The sequence below is a fragment of the Gracilinanus agilis genome, chromosome 3 (assembly GCF_016433145.1).
Source record: "Gracilinanus agilis isolate LMUSP501 chromosome 3, AgileGrace, whole genome shotgun sequence".
NCBI classification, from domain to species: domain Eukaryota; kingdom Metazoa; phylum Chordata; class Mammalia; order Didelphimorphia; family Didelphidae; genus Gracilinanus; species Gracilinanus agilis.
In genome coordinates this window covers 31,259,396-31,277,179 of record NC_058132.1, presented here as the reverse complement: position 1 = coordinate 31,277,179, position 17,784 = coordinate 31,259,396, and the positions used below count along the sequence as shown (strand labels likewise).

Sequence of the window (17,784 nt, the reverse complement as noted above, 5' to 3'; positions counted from 1 at the left end):
TTTTTAAAAAACCCTTCCCTTCTATCTTAGAATTGATACAAAGTATTAGTTCCAAACCAGAAGATTGGTAAGAGCTACTCAGTAGCTCTTAATATTGGGGTTAAGTGACTTGTCCAAGTTCACACCACTAGGAAGAGTTTCAGGCCAGATTTGAACCCAGCTCCTCCTGACTTTAGGCCTGGTGCTGCATGTACAGCACCTCCTAGTTCCTCCTCATAACAAATCTTTTCTTTTTTTTTTTTTTTTTAAACCCTTAACTTCTGTGCATTGGCTCCTTGGTGGAAGAGTGGTAAGGGTGGGCAATGGGGGGGGTCAAGTGACTTGCCCAAGGTCACACAGCTGGGAAGTGTCTGAGGCCGGATTTGAACCTAGGACCTCCCATCTCTAGGCCTGACTCTCAATCCACTGAGCTACCCAGCTGCCCCCTCATAACATATTTTCAAATAAAAATAAATTAGTCCTTGGATGCCAGATTCCCAAAGGTATCGAGTATTTCATCAAGCTCTTCTGGAACTGTGCTTTAAAGAGGCTCTGCCCATCAAATGATAGTACCCATTTCAGACTAGATAAGATGCCCTCGAGGGACCAAGTGCAACTTACTACTGAAGCACTATGGCCGTCTCACTTTAAAGGACAGTGGGAATACTCTAGTGAAACTCAGGGCACCCTCAGCGTATAGAACAATTTGGTGCTATGTAGAATTAGAAATGACAAAACTTAAATTTACTAATTTTGTGAATACAAAATAAGGAAACTATATAGTGAAGGGACTGGTAGCATCCTAGACAGGCTAAGCTAAGTCATATTTGAGTTTAGTTTTCAGATAGCAGTCCCATTGAATCCTCTATACTCCAGGAGGCTCCCTATGTTTCCCTGTAAGGTATCTGGTAGAGAAAACCTTCCTAGAATCTAGGCTTAACAACATGAACTAGTAGCTTGGGTTGGGGAACCGGCTACTTTTGACTGAGCAGCAAAATGTAGGAAAATTAGTTCTGTCTAGCTATACCTTTTTTCCTGATGGAGTGGTTTCACTTCTCTCTTAGTGGTGGGGATGGGAAGAACACTTGCCTTTTCCCAGTTTCACAGGGCTTTTGTATACATGCATCAACTGGAAAGCATTCTTATAAAAAAGTCGACATAATTTAAAAAAGACTGCTGGCAAATGTGTGTGGGTTAATGTTTTCCCCACCTCTGGAAGCAATTCATTTTGCCTATTCTTTAGCCATTGATTGGGACCTATCCTGGGCATATAACAAATTCTGCTGACTTTTACCATTCTAGGTGCCAGTCTTCAGCGTTCTTTCTTCAGCTGTCTTTGTTTTTCTTTGATTTCAACTGATATTTTCCACATTATTAGGGAACATGAGCTTTTTATTCCTCTTTTCTCTCTGACAGTTGTTGTAACCCAAAGTGCACAGGAAATACATTGGGCTGGCTTCAGTTGAGATGGGATCAGTCAAAGCTCATAGCAGTTGTGTTGCTGCTCTGGGAGGAAGGATAGGGAGGCGAGAGATGGTCCCAGCCTGGAGCATGGGCAGACAGTCTACAATCTTCGACAGTCCAGCATGTCAGTGAGGGAGTCCTGGGGCAGGAGCGGCGTGGGATAGCCTAAGGCTTTGTGAGTGTCTTTCTGCTGGAGATGGGGAAAGGGAGGGGTGGTCCAGGGTTTTTCTTCTTGTATTCAAGCATCACCATTGAGAAATGCATTCACATAAGTACAGTTCTTTCAGGTGGCAGGTAATGTGTGTAATTGAACTGTGTTATATCTCTGACCTGAAGCTGTAGGGATGACCTGCCTTGATTTGCCAGATGAAAGGGGCCGGAAGGTCACAGCACCACAGGGTTTTCCTTGCTGGACGCCCTGGCTTCCTCTGGGTAGTACTTCAACTCTGAGCACCTTGTCCTTTGCCTCTCTGCTAGACACAGCCATCTTCATGTATAGGTAAAGGTCCTCAATCTGGGCAGGTTTTTTTTTTCAGTTCTAATGCTGTTTTACTCTGCAATAGAACTTCACCTTATTTTCAGTTTTATTTTATTCATAAACTAGAATTGCAACATTGAGAAAGTCTTCAGGTATTTTAGTACATGGTCTTTGAAACTCTTTGGCACATCTTCCTTTTAACATGGGCTCCTCAGATTGTCTATCTCTGGTTTGCACCCTTACTCTATGACACTCTCTCCCCCCTCCATAAGGACAGGGCCATTATTTTACCAAGTACAAAAGCCCTCAATACTTGGGGCCTGTTTCTTCACAGTATCTTCGCAGTGTTTCACTACATTCCCTAAATCCATATATTTGATAATTCTTTATTACTGGCCAGATAGTCTAAAACACCAACATGGATGGTTGCTGCCTGCAAGACTTGTTTTTCCTTTTTGGTGGGGATCAACCTTCCTAATCAGACTGAATGCCCGCTTAGGAACAGGATGGCTGCTTTCATCCTTGTCTCTATAGACCGGCCTAAATTCATTCAAGGGACAATGTCTGAAGAGGAGTTTGAGATACCTGTTGGACATGGAAAATATGTTTTGTATCCAACAAAAACTGGGTAATCAAAGCAAAATGGGCTAATCAAAAGTACAAAACCATCACTTTGAGGTGATAATTTTTGTGGAAAGCGTTTGTCACCAATAATCAGTTCTTTAGGGTTTTTTCCTCCCCAGAAAGGCCCCCTTATTAAAGGAGTTATATAGTTGTGTTATCAATTTCACCTTGAGAAAAGTCATGCCCAGAGGATTTTAGGACAGTTTTCTAAAGCCCTCTGCAGGTCTGCAAAACTTTTGGAGGTCAAGAACTCCCTTTTCTTGTGGGCACTCCCAAGGGGCCTCATCTAATAAGCTGTGGCACAGTGTAAAGATCACTGAATATGGAGTCAAGTCTTAGGTTCAAATCTTGCTTCTGTCACTTAACACCTGAATAATTTTAAGCAAGTTACTTAATCTCTTTGGCTTCAGTTTCTTCATGTGAAATGAGCAGATTGGACTAGATCCTTTTAGGAGTCCTTTCTCAGCTGTAAACCTAGAGTTCTGTACCGTGAAATCATCAAACACCCACTGGGTAGAAATCAATATGTGCCACGCCCCACTAGGTGTTTAAAAGGTCAAGCCATGTTTAGATGATTCATGGCAGTTAGTCCTCCTGTAGCTTATACCATCCTGGGTTATGACATCACATATAAGTGCATTAAAGAATTTTCAAACAAAGGACTTTATGAAGTATCGGGTGAAAGTTACCTTGAGGAGGGATGGCATCAGGCAGTAGGGTAGCTCTGAACTGGGCTTTCAAGGCTGGATAAGAATTCTGGCAAAGAAGGGTGGGGGAAAGGCATTCCTGAGCACGGGCACAAGGTGGCCAATACTTCACTTTGGGTTGAGATCGGGGGATAGAGATGGCTCAAAAGGTCAGCAGTCTGCTGGAAAGCTTTCAGTGCCAACCTGACTTTGAATTTTACTTGGTGACAATGTCAGTGAAAGTTTCTAAGCAGAACCGTGATGGCCAAATACACGTATGAAGAATTGTCTTTTTTAAATGGCCGGATTCAGTCATTGCAGACAATTGAGCAAAAATCGCCCTTTTACTGTAACTGCACAGATTTAAGAATCAATGCACCCAAAACGAGCTGCTTTAGGCTATAGGAGAGGGTTCATGCATGACCAGGGGGAAAAGAAGATCAGCATTTATAACAGATACCATCTCTTGTCACTGAACCGTATACTTTCACAAGAGCACAGGTCTTACTGTATAAAACCTTCTTAACATGTACAGGCTGGATGAATGACAGATGTTTTTACTAGTAAAAGATGTTTTTTGTCAGCACAGTGACTTTTGAAGCCCCCAGCAGGAGGGTGTTTCCTTCTATGATGTTTCTCATTCTCCGTGGGAACTACTCTCTTACAGGTCAAATTTTAGGGCCTTTAATTGTCATAAGTCTTCTGTGGCTATTGTTCCTCTTTAAATAGGATTATTCATAATTTGTTTTTCAATTTTTAGTAACCATTTTTGTAGTATGTATTCAACTTCTATCTTAAATTCTTCTAATAATCTGATTTCATCAAAAGGATAAACTATAGCTTATTGATCACCCTGGCCAATGGCTAGCAGACTCCCTCATTGTTATAAGGGCTAACACCTCAATATAAGTCTTAGCAAGGCTTTTCTTCTTTGTAATAGAATGCTTTCTTTGCATTCTTTTGGAGATCTGAACCCTTAGATACATGGTGAGGCAGCCTCAATTTACCATTCTTTCCAGGGTGATAGGTGATCATCATTTCCTTGTAATTTTTAGTCATTCATTCTGTGCCTAATCACAGGGCCCTTCAATGGGAGCAGAACAGGCTTACCCCACTAAAACATAACAAAGGCAGGAAGTAATATAATTGGGCTTGTAAGTCCAGCCTGCTGGTGGAGGTGTGTCATATGTGCCCCAATTAAATGACTAGCCACGTCCCTTAGATTCCGAATCTGAGGAACATGATATTGGACACATGTTTAAATATTAGATGCCCTTTTTGGTGTTCTAGTACTGAAGTCCCATCCATGGCATTCAGAATGGAACCAACCAGGATAAATACCAGTGACCTCTAGTTGTATTTCCTAATTCTATGACTATATTCTTTGGTAAAAAAAAAAAATAATAATATAGCTTGTGGTTTTCTGGGAAGGCCAGAGGCTTTCAGTGGGAGAATTCTTCCCTTCTTATAGCCAGCTGTGGATAACAAGATCTTTTCTTGCACAGAGGGTTAAGTTCTCTTGCTAATTATCTGGAGCCTAGTTCCTGTCCTGTTGCTAAAATCTCCATGAAGAATGAACAATAGAAAAAGTTATCTCAGACTTGGGGAAGAGGTTGAATTTCCTTTTCACAAACGACCCTGCTGTATATTTTTCAAAAGCTTTTTCACATTCTATCCCTTTCTCCTGTGAGCTGACCCTCCACTGCTCTTCCCTTTTTCTCTGCCTCTATTTTCTTCTTTGCTACTAAACAAATTCAGTTCATTTGACTTCACAGTTACTTTTCTCCACTATACCTTATAAACTCAGGTAATCTAGTTTATTTAGTCTCTGAGAATTTGCACTCCTCCGAGTATATTTTTTTTCAGTCTACATTTTATATCCTGAAGGCTGTGGATCAGCTTGTCTTTTTAATCAGGTGTGATCATGCCAGTCATAGGTTACACAAATCTAAATTTGAGACAAGTTCAAGGTTTAGCTATGGCCTGTCCAGTCTGAACAGCAGGGTTAGGTGTTTAGAATTCTTCAGTAAATCCCACAGCAGGAAGAATGCAGGGATGAAGGAGCAGGCACACCTTCGGTGCAAAAATAAAAAGAAATATCAGCAAGAGCACTGAATGTTTCTCCCTTTTTGTCCTCCTCAGTTGTCACATTATGTCCTAGACACCTAGCCTGGCCAGGATCCATCCCTTCAGAGTATATGTACTTTCTCTCTTTTGTGTTATCTTGGTATGTCCACGTCTCACTACAGAATATTTTTCTCCTATGGAACCTAGGAACTATATCTCCTGACAACCCATTTATATTCCTCTCAGCAGAATAACATAATTCACTCCCTTTTGGTGCCAAAGTGAACTCAGTAACACTTCAATCATGGCCGCTTTTTTTTAGGTATAAATGATTGTAAAATTTTTGTTTTTATAAAAAGTGGCTGACTAAAGACGCATGATATTATGCTATGGAATTCTTCCATTCCATAGGACTTTGATCCTTAAGGGAGCTCCTGCTTTTTTTTGAACTCACTTAGCATTGGTCCAACTTAGGTTACATAGATTTAAAATGTTTTTCAGATCCGTGGTGCTCTCTTCTTTTCCTTCTGGTCCCCTACTCAAAGTAGGGTCTCAGAGCAGCAGGGCAGTTATTAAGATTTAGGCCTTTAGACCTCTGTTCAGATGCTGGCACTAAAAGTTTTGTTCATCCTGCTCCATTTTTTTTAACCTTGGTATGTTCTGTGATGACATGAACTTCAGGGGTCCTTCGTTGCATCCTGCTGTCATTTTTCTTTTTTTTAAACCCTTGTCATCTGTCAGAATCAGTACTAAGTATTGGTTCCAAGGCAGAAGAATAGTAAGGGCTTCTGGGGTTAAGTGACTTGCCCAGGGTCAGACAGCTAGGAAGTGTATTAATTTGAACCTTCTGTCTCCAGGCCTGGCTCTCTATCCTGTCACTGCTCTGTCATTCTTGGTACCATTGAATAAAATGTTTTTAAATAATTGAAAACTGTACATGATTTTTTAATTTGGCTTTCTGTGACATGCCCAAGCATTTTAGGGCTTAAAATTTGATTATTTTGCTAAGTAGGTGGAAATGTTTCTCCCGACTTCAAAATTTTAAATCTATGATTAAGACACTTGAATTGCCCTTGTATTAACTTTGCCTTAAAAAAAAAATTTATTGTTTCCTTTCAGCCTAACAGTTGTGAAGTTTCAAGTTCTTCTGTTTTACTGATAAGAAAACTAAGGCTGGAGGAAGTTGAGTGTTTTATCTAAAGTTACACAGCTGGCAAATGGCAGAGTCAACATTTACTCCAACCTAGGTTAGGTAGGTTGGGCTCTGAGACCAGGACCCAGTTCTCTGTGGGTCGGAGGGGATTGTCTTCTTTCCTTTATTGGAAATCTCCATATGAATTTTATATTTATCATAAACACTGGAGCACCCCACCCCACCCTTCCCATCATTGAAGCAGCTCTTAAACAAAGGGATTTTTTTGAATCTGGTTATTCAGAAGATGTACTTAGCCAGGCTAGCCAAAATTTGAGCTCCACATTGAAATAGGTTTTTGCCCTATGCCTACCTCTTGTCTTTATGTACCATACTTAGATATACCTTGTCACCAAAGCAGAAATTGCTTTTCAAATTGAGATATAAGCGTACCTTTTCATAAAAAAATGTGCCTTATTTTTATAATGCCAAATTATCCTGATATTCCTTATCTTCACATCCTTTTTTTTTTTACTGTCCCCTTGTGGTTTGAAATGGGAAAGCGACTTAAACAATATTTTTCTATGTCCCTAGAAATCAAATTGGTGAGCTTTAAGTGTGTGTGAGTGTGTGTGTGTTTTACAGAGTTTGGGAACAGGAGAACATAATAGCCATGTAAGTAACACTAAATCTTCTGGAAATCTGGAGCCCTCCTAATCTATTTATAAAAGTATTTGGAACTCAAAATCTTTAGGCCTCAAAAGATAGTCCCCAAAGTCATTATTGGTGTGTACATATTATTAAACTAACTAGGCTTTTCCTCTTCAAATCATAAAACTTGGAATTTAATCTCTTAATTACATGATTCACTTATTTTTAAAAAATACTGACATTTCATAGAACTTAAAAATATCCATCACTGCAAATCCCCTTTACTAAGCTATTGGGAATCGAATGGAAGAGAAATAAGACTAAGAGGAATAGAAAAGACTTTAATGGAACTTTCTTCTGGGTCTCTATGATGATAATATCCTCATCATTCCCCAAGGGACTCCTTTTAGGCAGTTGTGTTTATGTTTGGGTTAGTGACAGTGTGAACATGGGTGAACAAAAGTCTTGAACTTCTTTTTTTATTTTTTATTTTTATTTTAAAGTCTTAACTTCTGTGTATTGCTTCCTATTTAGAAGAGTGGTAAGGGTAGGCAATGGGGGTCAAGTGACTTGCCCAGGGTCACACAGCTGGGAAGTGTCTGAGGCCGGATTTGAACCTAGGACCTCCCATCTCTAGGCCTGACTCTCAATCCACTGAGCTACCCAGCTGCCCCCTCTTAAACTTCTTAGGTACCTCTTTCAGTTGGGTGAAGTATTACTTGAGACTAGTATTTGGGATTTGATCCCTTCATAACTGAGTTTATTCAGTTTTAGATCCTGAGACAGGACTTATCTTATGTCTTCAAGCTGATACATAGAGATTCAACTCCAAGATAGAAGGGCAAGGACTTGGCAATTGGGGCTAAGTGACTTGCCCAGGGTCACACAGCTAGGGAGTGTCAGGCTAGATTTGATCTCAAAACCTCCCATCTCTAGATCTGGCTCTTAATCTCCTGAGCCCCCCAAGTTTCTTGAATATAGGATAGTAAATTTCCACCAATTCTCCATTTTCCAGAAGCCAATTCTTCCAAGTATGACTTAGGTGTTCAGACTCCTAGATTCAAATGGTTTATCCCCAACCTTCCAGTATTCTTTTTTCTTTTCAATTTGAATGTTATTCATTGGACAGGAAAATGGAAGAAGAGGTAAAATGTAAGTTAGCTTTTCCAACCCTGGAAACGCTTCCTTCTCATCACATCCTGGAAATGCATGTTTATGAAGCATGTCTGTTTTCAGTGACTGGAATGAGCTGCTTAGAGGCAAGTGCTTGATGAGATTATTTCCCTTGCCCTAGATACCATCTTTCCCACCCACCCCCACTACCCCCAAATCTGGCATTCTGGGGTTCCTTATAACTTTAAAAGAAGAGGAGATCTTGTTTTCATATAGTCCTCATGAGGGACTTGAGGAATAGAGTTTGCCCTTAGTTAAAAATTATCCTGTGTTGTAAGTTCAATGTTTCAAGATCTCACCCAGTGTCTTAGGGCTTTTGCATCCTTTGCTCCTCAAACTTCACCCTACACTAAGTCCCCTTAGCTTTAGTACCTTTCCTTTCAGGGAGCATCGACATTTTGCCCCTTAAAATCCTCACGACAGAAAAAATATTTCCTTAAACAATTTACTGATGGGACGGCCATATTTGGAGCATAGTTCCTAGGAATTCATTTCAGCAAATATGAACTGCCTACTGTGTATTCTAGGAAGTAGGTCATCTTTTTCTCCTGACCAGGAGAATTTAACTTAAGCCCTGCCTAGTAAAGGGCTTTAAGGCTCCCGGGACTTAGTCTCTTGTACAAAGGTTCTTGACCTACGGACTGTGGACTTGTGTTTTTAAACTTCTGATATATTTGGTTTCTGCCTTCCTATGTATTTTATGTGTTTAAAAATATTGTTTGGAAAAAAAGTTCTGCAGGCTTTCAGTCTTCTATCACAGAGGTCCGTGACCCTAGCAGTATGCATTGGTTCCTGAAATTGCTTAGAGGAAGAGAAATAATTTAGCCAGGATAAGATGCTGTCGGGATATGAAGATTTTTGCCTGGATGGTGGTGGTTAGAGAAACTAGATCTGTGTGCTTTCTGGAAGGGAGGTTGTGGGTGCCAGGGGACACAACAAAGTCCCTTTGGATGGCTATGCAGCACAAACTGAAGATAATATTGTCTTTAGGAAGTCTTTTTTATTTATTTATTTTTTTAGAAAGCCGATTGATTATAGAAATTGCTAGTTTCTCATGCCAAAGCTTGTTTAATCTGTAGTAGTCCTCAGCTCTCATTCAAAAGTGACACCCTTTAAGCTAATATTGCCTTACTTGACTTTCCTCCAATGTGAGGATGGATGGATATCTTCAAATCCCGAGAGAGAAAGGATGAGGCAGAGAACCACCTCTGCATTCCCAGGACTGTTACATAGCTGAGCCAAGGAATTCTTCAGAGTCATGATGATTCACCAGTGTATCATGCCTGGTTTTCAGAACACTTTATTCATAACAACCTTTTTGCTATGTAGGTTTTATCTCTCCCGTTTTGCAGATGAGGTAATTGAGTCCGTGAAATTTTAAGCTACTTACTTGCCTTTGGTCACATAGCTAGTCAAATGTCTGAAGGCAGGATGTAAACCCAGGTTTTTCGAAGCCTACATTTTTTTACTGTATTCACTAATGACCAGGCAGAGGTATGGGAATTAGGAAAGAATGATGCTGCCAAAAGATCATACCTAGAAGTGAACCCAGAGCCCATCTTGTCCAGTACCCTCATTTAACAAGGGAAGAAATCAGGCACCTGAGAAGGAAGGTGATTTACTCATTGTCCCATAGGAAATAAGGGCCTAAGCCAGGATTCAAACCCAACGCTCCTTCTGTTGTTGTAACCCACTGCCTCAGATGTGCTCACAAGGGCAAGCTGGTTTCCAGACAGTTTGTTGTTTCTTCACAGCCACCTTGGACGGAAAAGCATTTTCCTTTATTATTATTATTATCATCATTATGAGTTTGGAATGGAATCATAATGACTTAACTGTTCATGGGTGGGGGGAGGTGGTTATTGATTGATGAAAATTATTGTTTTTTTTTTAAAATACATTTAATGTATTCATTTAAAATCCTCTGCTCTGTCAGAGTAATGACCTTAAATGTAAAACAACTTAAAATGAGGCCAGTCATTTCTCTAATAAAATGAATGTGAAGGGTGAGGGGAGGAAGGTAGAGAATTTCATTCTGAGTTCCTTAACATTAGCCACTTAGCTATACGCAAAATGGTATTTTGCACATGTTGGACAGAAATAAGAGAATCAAGCCCCGGCCTGAAAGATTCCAGAACTGTAAAGACTTGTTTGATCTCATCCTTACCTGTGAAGAGAGAGTCTATGACCAGGTAGTAGAAGGTAAGAATCTTAATTCACATCTGCATCACAAGTCATTTGACACATGTTCTTGGTTAGACACAAAATTTGTTTCTCGATAGAGACCAGTTGTCATGAAGGTGAGAGTTCAAGGAAGAAGAATATTAATCCCACCAGAAAGGAAAAAATGAAAAACAAATGAGCTCATTGGTTCCTTTGAATATTTGAAAAGACTTTAAGAACAGTGTGTTTTATTTCTTCTCTGCCCTACTTTCCCCTTTAGTCAATTTGCTGCATTTTATCCTTGTTATTAACAAACCAGCTACCAGGTATAGCGAAGAGAGATGCTCTTCATTCTGGAGAGGAAGTTAGAGATCCGCTAACAATTTGTCTGCCTCCATCCTGAGGTCTAATGATGAGATTTCATGGTTCCTAATGCTAAATCCTGTGGGCCCATTAGTGGTTGTGCTATAGGAAGAGGAAAAGTGATGATGGATGGCTGCTAAAGATATTTTATACCAAGTTCTACCCGGTCTGAAGGTATGGTGCCAGCCAGAGGTCCAGTGGCTAGATGTAATCTGCATATAATCCTCAACTCTAATTTTACTCAATGGTTTTTCTTCCTCTTCACAACCTAAGGCTTTTCTCCTTCATTGCCAGATAGAAATTGTTGTTAAAGGATGAAATTAAGAAGTGGAGAACTAGAGAGCAGGAGGAAGAAAAACCAAGGGCCTGGATTTGAGTGCCAGAGGTTCAGTGGCTGGTGCAGCTGGGAGGGAGGAACTTTAGAGATTTTCTAGTTGAATCAATTCATTTTGTAGGGATAGAAACTGAGGCCTGGGGGCTTAAAAATTAGTCTGTTTTCTTTGATACCACCAGCTCTGATTGTGACTGTTTATTTGGCATACTTCCTCATTGAACCCAAATGAATTGTTTGAGAATTTAGCAGCCCTGTTTCATATGAGCTCCCTTCCTCCTAGAGAATGTGCAAATGGCTCTGTCTAAAATGGGGCTGACCTATCAGGAGTGTTCTTTATATTATCCAGGAAGCGTTTAAGGAGATGGGGCCTGTGTGGTATGGATGGATGATGTGGGAGTTGAGGCATTTTAAGAAACTTAGTGAGCAAACAGTGAAATCTGGTGTTTGAGAGATGAAAACCATTCATTCGTGCTATACTGTGGTACATTGACTGCACATGCGAAGCAGAGCATGATAGAGGCTGGTGCTCATGGTTCTTGAGGAGGCACAGTGAGTCTTCCCTGAGTTCCTACTCCTTTCATATGTACTGAACTCTTGAGGCCATGTCTAATTCCAGGAATCTTTTGTAGGGAAAGGGTGATTCCTGGGCATGGTCTTAGTTTTGATCATGAGTTTGGGAAGAGAGAAGAATGCAACTTGAAAGTTGGCTTGGGGATGACTGACCTGCAGCACGGGAAACTCATCTCTTCTTTGTCCTTGGAGCATTTGCAGTGCTCCAGCCCTTCCTGTTTTCATGGATGTCTTGAGTGTGCTAACACTTTTGTGTCATTGTGTTCCCAATTAGATCTAAATTCCAGAGAGCAAGAGACCTGCCAGCCAGTGCATGTGATTAATGTGGACATTCAGGACAACCACGAAGAAGCCACATTAGGAGCCTTCCTCATTTGTGAGCTCTGCCAGTGTGTAAGTGTCCTTGGAGGGTTTGTCTAAGAATGCCCACAAGCCTTGACTTGGGACCTGGATTTCCTAGAGCCCTTTTCTCATTCCCATTTTCCAAGAGGTTCATTTGTGTTTGGCTGACGTATTGAGGACCTACTATGTACAAAACAGCATGCTGGGTGCATAATGGCTTTAGGATATGCTCTTGAGTAGAACAGGAAACACTTGGCAAACCTCTGTTACTGACAAGTTAGCAGACTATCTAAAGGACAGAGGACACTTCAGACTCTTGAATAAAATAATTGCCGTGTCTACGTTTCTTTTAGAAGTCCATTGGTATGGTACCCCATTATTGTCATGAACAAGCCATAAAAGAATTTGAAATAAAATCCTCACTTGCATATTAATGTTTCACACATCCAGGGCCTGGGATTGTCTTTGGAGTAGAAGCTGAGACCAATTATTCAGTTATTAATAGGTCTTTGTGTTTTTTCCCCTGAAAAAATAGGAAACTGTTTCTCCCTGTACAAATATTTGCCCGAGAAGGTTAAGAGACCAGATCAGCGTATCATATGCACAATCATTCTATCATACGTAGTCTTTAGATTTAAGAATTGGCTTTTTGTAGCTGAGCTTTAATAAAGAGTTGAATGCCCAGAATAGTTTACACGTCCTTTGTAGTTTTCTTTTTTGGCCAGACCTGTGATTTCATTGGCGTAGAGAAATCCTGCTATGGAAAATTCTTTCACTAATTCAGATGGATAGCTTATTTGTTACTTTAGAATCTTAAGGAGTTGCTTAGGGCCACTTGGCATTAAGTGACCTTGCCCAGTCGCAATAGCTGTGTAAAGTGTTAGAGGCAGGGACTCGATTGCAGGCCATTGTTTACACCTAAGACCAGTCCTTTATCCATTATGTCATACTGACAGTTGTCACACTTCCATGTAACTTCTCTCAATTTTTTGACTTTGTACAAGAATTTGGGATTCACAAGGCACCTCCCACTAAGAGTTTATCTGAACTAAAGCAAGTTCTTCTCAATTCAGAAAAAATTAAAGCTCTTGCTCGATGTGCCACATTTTATTCTCTGCTCTTTAAACTTTTTTTTCTTTAGGCCCTCACCCTCTGTCTTAGTATCAGTTCTAAGAGCAGTAAGGGCTAGTCAGTAGGGGTAAAGTGACTTGCCCAGGATCACACTGCTAGGAAGTGTCTGAGGCCAGATTTGAAGCCAGGACCTTCTAACTCCAAGCCTAGCACTGAGCCCACCTATCTGCCCCTCTTTAAACTCTCTGTGATAGTGAACCAGTAGAAATGATGTTTTCTGTCTGTCCTAGCTTTGTCTTTTTCCTTGAATATTTGAAGATGCTGCTAAAAAAAAAAAAAGGCCATTCCTCCCCCTCCCCCCTTTTCTGCTATGTTTTCTGGATCAAGTGTTTCTCGCCCACATGCTTGGGTTGGGTGTTAAAGCAGTGTGGGCCTACCTACTGCTGGTCATCTCCATGGAACCAGATTCTTAAAGGGACAGTTGAAGTTCAGTCATTTGTTTAAAAGGGACTCAGAAATTTTTTCACTTTTCTTGGGTGATTTCAGCTGATTTGGGCCTTAGCAGGTATTCATCATCTTCCTGTTTGTGGTGCTTTGTTCCAGAGATGTAGAACTTCTAGTTGGATTCTGTTTGTTATACAGGAGATCCTAGAAAGCAGAGCTGGAGGGAGTGCATGGGGCAGGATGAGGAAGGAGACACAAGTGTTTCTTTGGGCTTCCTTTGCGAGGGTAAAGCCCTGTCAGGTTGGCCTTTGTAGGAAATAGTGCATAATCACTTTTGTTTGATAGCTTGATGGAGGAGTTGGCTTGGTGGCCCCCCTGGACCTGGTTGCTGCTAGTGGCCTCCAGTTTGGAACTTAGCACGGCCCTTTGTCCTCTTTTGACTTTGAATGCTAGAAATGGCCAAGCACCAATTACACTGCCTTCTGCCTTGAAACACTCCTGCCATCTTTCCCTATAAAGATCCTCTCTTGGCTTCCCTGTATGCAGAGGGTCTTTGGTCCCTGAAGCTAGCGGCTGCTCCCCTCACTCTGAAACAGTCTTTCAGTGTCTTGGCTAATATTTGCAGTCTAGAGATTCTCCCATTCAGCTGGTTGTTTTTGCTTTTGATGGAGGAGTGTGGAGTGTCCTGCCAGAAAAAACAGCTGTCAAGGGCCTTCCAAGCTCCTGGAGGAGATGGGCGCTAGGACTTGTAGGTCCTGTGGTCTCGTTCCCATGTTTCCTTCTCTGATCAGGGCATTCTGTGAACAGGAACCCGCTCTGCCGTGTCGACATCATGTGCATGCGTAGGCCCTTTCCCCCGTGCATTTAGAAGAGTGATCCAAGAGCACAAGGGAACTTGACCGTTCTTTCTTGACATCCAGATGGGTAGACTTTGGTGTTGTTGACTCTAGGCTGGTGAGCTGGTCCAGACTGGCTCAGGACCGTTCTGTGATGCTTGCCTGAGGAGGCTGTGCCCAGTGGGGGACTACCCAGGTCCCACCCTGAATCTCCTCCTGCTATTGCTCAGAGGTCTGAAGTCATGCTCCCCAAGACTGCCTGCCCGCCCCCTGTGACCCTAGTCTGCACTGGCTCCCTAAACATGGCCTGTTGGCCTTTCTTCTTCTTTCCTTTAGATTCAGCACACAGAAGACATGGAGAACGAGATAGATGAGCTGTTACAGGAGTTTGAGGAGAAAAGCAGCAGGACTTTCCTCCACACAGTCTGCTTTTACTGAAGCCTCACTGGCTCCTCAGGCCTTAGAGAGTCTAATGAAGCCTGTCAAGTTTTCTGACTTCCCTACTCTCCCTGAAGACCATCTTCGAATCTTCCTTTTGTTAATACTTTTTTCCTTCATGGTGTTTGTTTTGACTTTTAGGTATTCTGCCGGGAGGAGGCAGTATTACCCAAATAAATTGTACATATACAATGAGAAGAGAGAGATACATAGAGGCCGTATAAAAAAATCAAGGTTTTTCCTTATCCCACTTTTCCTTGTTATAAGTGGGATATTAATTATAATAAGGATTTTTTCTTTTAATGAAAAAAGGTTTATATTGTATTCCCCCCACCCTTGGGCTTATTCACTTCCTTGGTTGTGCATTTTTCTTTCCTCTAATTAGCTGGAGTTTTCAAAGACCTGAATGAAACAATGGAGTGTATATTACTAGGTATGAACTTGGAATTATCCAATAAAAAGTGCCAGCAGGCTACCCTCTGCCTTTCGAACAGAAGGGTTCATTGCTCCCTTTTTCTGAACCTGGATCCAGTCATGTTGCACTAAGGAGAGGTTGTTGATTGAAAGCCTGGATTCAGAAGCAGTTCTGAAAAAGGGAACTTGACAGGGAGTGAATAGGGGAACAGCAGCAGAGCCACCGTTCTGACTGGCCGGGGTTGGCCAACAGACATCCCCAGGGACCGTGGCCCCCCTCTTCACTCAGAAACATTGCCGATGTTGCCATTCGATGGACAAATTTGGTCTTGGTTCAGCACAGACTCCAAGCAAACCTTATTGTGGTTGGTTTTGTTTTGTTTTGAGATTTTAAAAAATGACAAGTTCCTGGAAGGGTTTCTTGTTTTCTGACTTTAAGAGACTCTTCCAAGCAGAAGAGCCTCCTTAGGTTCTGAAGGCGGGATGCCCGGTCCACCTGGTCCACCCGGTCCACCCAAGCATCCTCATCACCTTGGACAGCGCCTCCCAGCTCCAGTGGTGGAGGGGCATAGATGGCCGCCTGCAGCGTCTCCTCACCTTTTTTGTATCTTACTTGTTTGCTGCTCAGAGCATCAAGGATGCTCCCCTCATGCTGGATGAACTGCCTGAAACTCCGCAGGTCAGGAAGATAGCATTGATTCAGAAGCCCTGATGCTCTACCCACTTGGGACTGCTCCATTATGGGGCCCGGACTCTTCCAAAGCCTACAGAGAGCCCTGGAAGGGGATGGTGGAAAAAAGCCTTTGGCATCTATCCATTCCCAAAGGTCAAGGATGGGGCCTTCGAATTGGTCTTCCTTAAGAACCCTTGCTGGTCTGTCCAACACAAGCTCATCCATTTTCCTGTCTCTAATGTCAGCCTTTGTTACCTCTTGAGGTAATAAATTCCTGACTTAATAAATTAAAGAAAGAATTAAAATGTGAGTTTTTTATTTATTCGCTCGCCAGATGCAGGGAGTAATCGGGGCCGGTTTTGAGAATTTTCTTTGTTCTTGGGTGGAGATTGAGGGCAGGCAGCTGAAGCCAAGCTTGCCTGTTGTGGGCCGCTTCTCCTGCTGCTCTCCTGGCTTTCCCCCTCCCTCTGAATCAGACCCCTCTGCCTCTGCTGCCAACGCATGGACCCAGATCCCGAAATGACTCGTGTCCTGCCTCCAGGCTTGGGCATTGTCCAATCTCTGCCCTTGAAGGACCATAAGGTGAGGTAGGGGTGAGCTCCAAAGAGCTCTGTGTTCTGATACCATTGACCGCCCCTTCCCACCGCTAGTCCAGCATCTCCTAGCTCTTCTACCGGTTGATGGCCTTCCTGGTCCCCCCACTGCCCCCTCTCCCCAGGCTGCCTTCACTCAGTAAGCTGACTTTTCCTGAGTTTAAATGCCACCATTGCAAGCCACTCTCCTCATCTGTAAAATGGGCGGACTCCTGCTTGATCCGGCTCCCAGGCTGCTAGAGGGAAGAGTGCTTTAGAGACTGGGCATCATGTCTACAACTGCCCTGGAGCTTGGCTGCTTAGTTCTTCCATCACCTTTCCAAAGATTCCTCCTTTTCTCCCTCCTTGCTTTGAGTGCAGCCCAGTTTGCCCAGGAGCTCTGTTCCTCTCTCCTCTGCCTCTGCCTCGAGGCAAGGGTGGGGAGGGTTGGGGATGCCCCGGAGGAGGGGTGGTCCGTCCTGCTACTGGATCCTTTTATTGGCCCCAACAGAAAAGCTGGGAATTAGTAATGGCTCCGGCGGCCTCCAATGAGCTCGTTCCAAAGCAGAAGGCGTGTTGGGGGTTGGAATCCGGACGTCTGGGTTCCTGCTCAGTCGCTACCTGCCTGCGTGGGCAGGTCCCTTCCCTTCCCTTCTCAGGACCTCAGGCTCCTCTGGCTAGCCCCGGATCCCGTAACCCCGGGAGGGGAAGTGGTGCGGTTAAACGGGAGAGCCCTGGGTTTGGAAGGAGAGAGGGGGAAGGGATGGAGCCCTGTTGGGAATACCATCCTTTTCCGTCCTCCTTCCCCTTTAAAAGACCCACCCCCACCCCCACCCCAAGTCCTACTTCCGAGGACTCCTTTCCTGGGCTTCAGCCTGGGGCTCCAGTCATATGGCAGGAGGTGGAGGTGGGGGGGGGGGGACGGAGGGGTTTGCCGGGCCCTCTGAGTGTGTTCCAACTCCTGGATGGTCCACTTAAGTTAGCTGGACGGCGCGGTGAAGGCCGGTAGCTGTGGGGAAGGTCACACAGGCCTGGAGCGGCCCTTCTCCCGTGGGGATGCTACTTGGGGCCAAGAAACCGGGTCACTCTCCTCCTGCTCTCTAAAAGGGCTGCCCCTTTCCCGGGGCTCAGCGCTGGGCCCCTCCCCATGGGCGGTTAGCTGCCAGCCATGAGGGGACCCCAAGGGCCGGGCTGCTGGCCTCGGCTTCTCCCCTCCCCCCCCACCCCCCCTGCCCCCTTCCTGCGGCAGTTCCCGACCCCAGGGAGCGCTGGGAAGCGGTGGACCAAAGAAGACGGGAACGGGGCTCGGG

General features: G+C 43.3%; 2 protein-coding genes across 2 annotated transcripts in view; both read left to right on the top strand.

Moving 5' to 3' along the window:
- Positions 1–16,198, top strand: part of SSU72 (SSU72 homolog, RNA polymerase II CTD phosphatase) — a 43,099-nt gene extending 26,901 nt beyond the window's left edge. Inside the window, exons 3-5 of the mRNA XM_044667531.1 lie at positions 10,317–10,456; positions 11,959–12,077; positions 14,714–16,198. Of these exons, the coding sequence (XP_044523466.1) occupies positions 10,317–10,456; positions 11,959–12,077; positions 14,714–14,815 (361 nt within the window). The 3' untranslated portion in view covers positions 14,816–16,198. The remainder of the gene's footprint in view (positions 1–10,316; positions 10,457–11,958; positions 12,078–14,713) is intronic.
- A 205-nt stretch (positions 16,199–16,403) lies between these two features.
- TMEM240 (transmembrane protein 240) overlaps positions 16,404–17,784 on the top strand; it is an 11,341-nt gene continuing 9,960 nt past the window's right edge. Inside the window, exon 1 of the mRNA XM_044668638.1 lies at positions 16,404–16,484. Within this exon, the coding sequence (XP_044524573.1) occupies positions 16,404–16,484 (81 nt within the window). The remainder of the gene's footprint in view (positions 16,485–17,784) is intronic.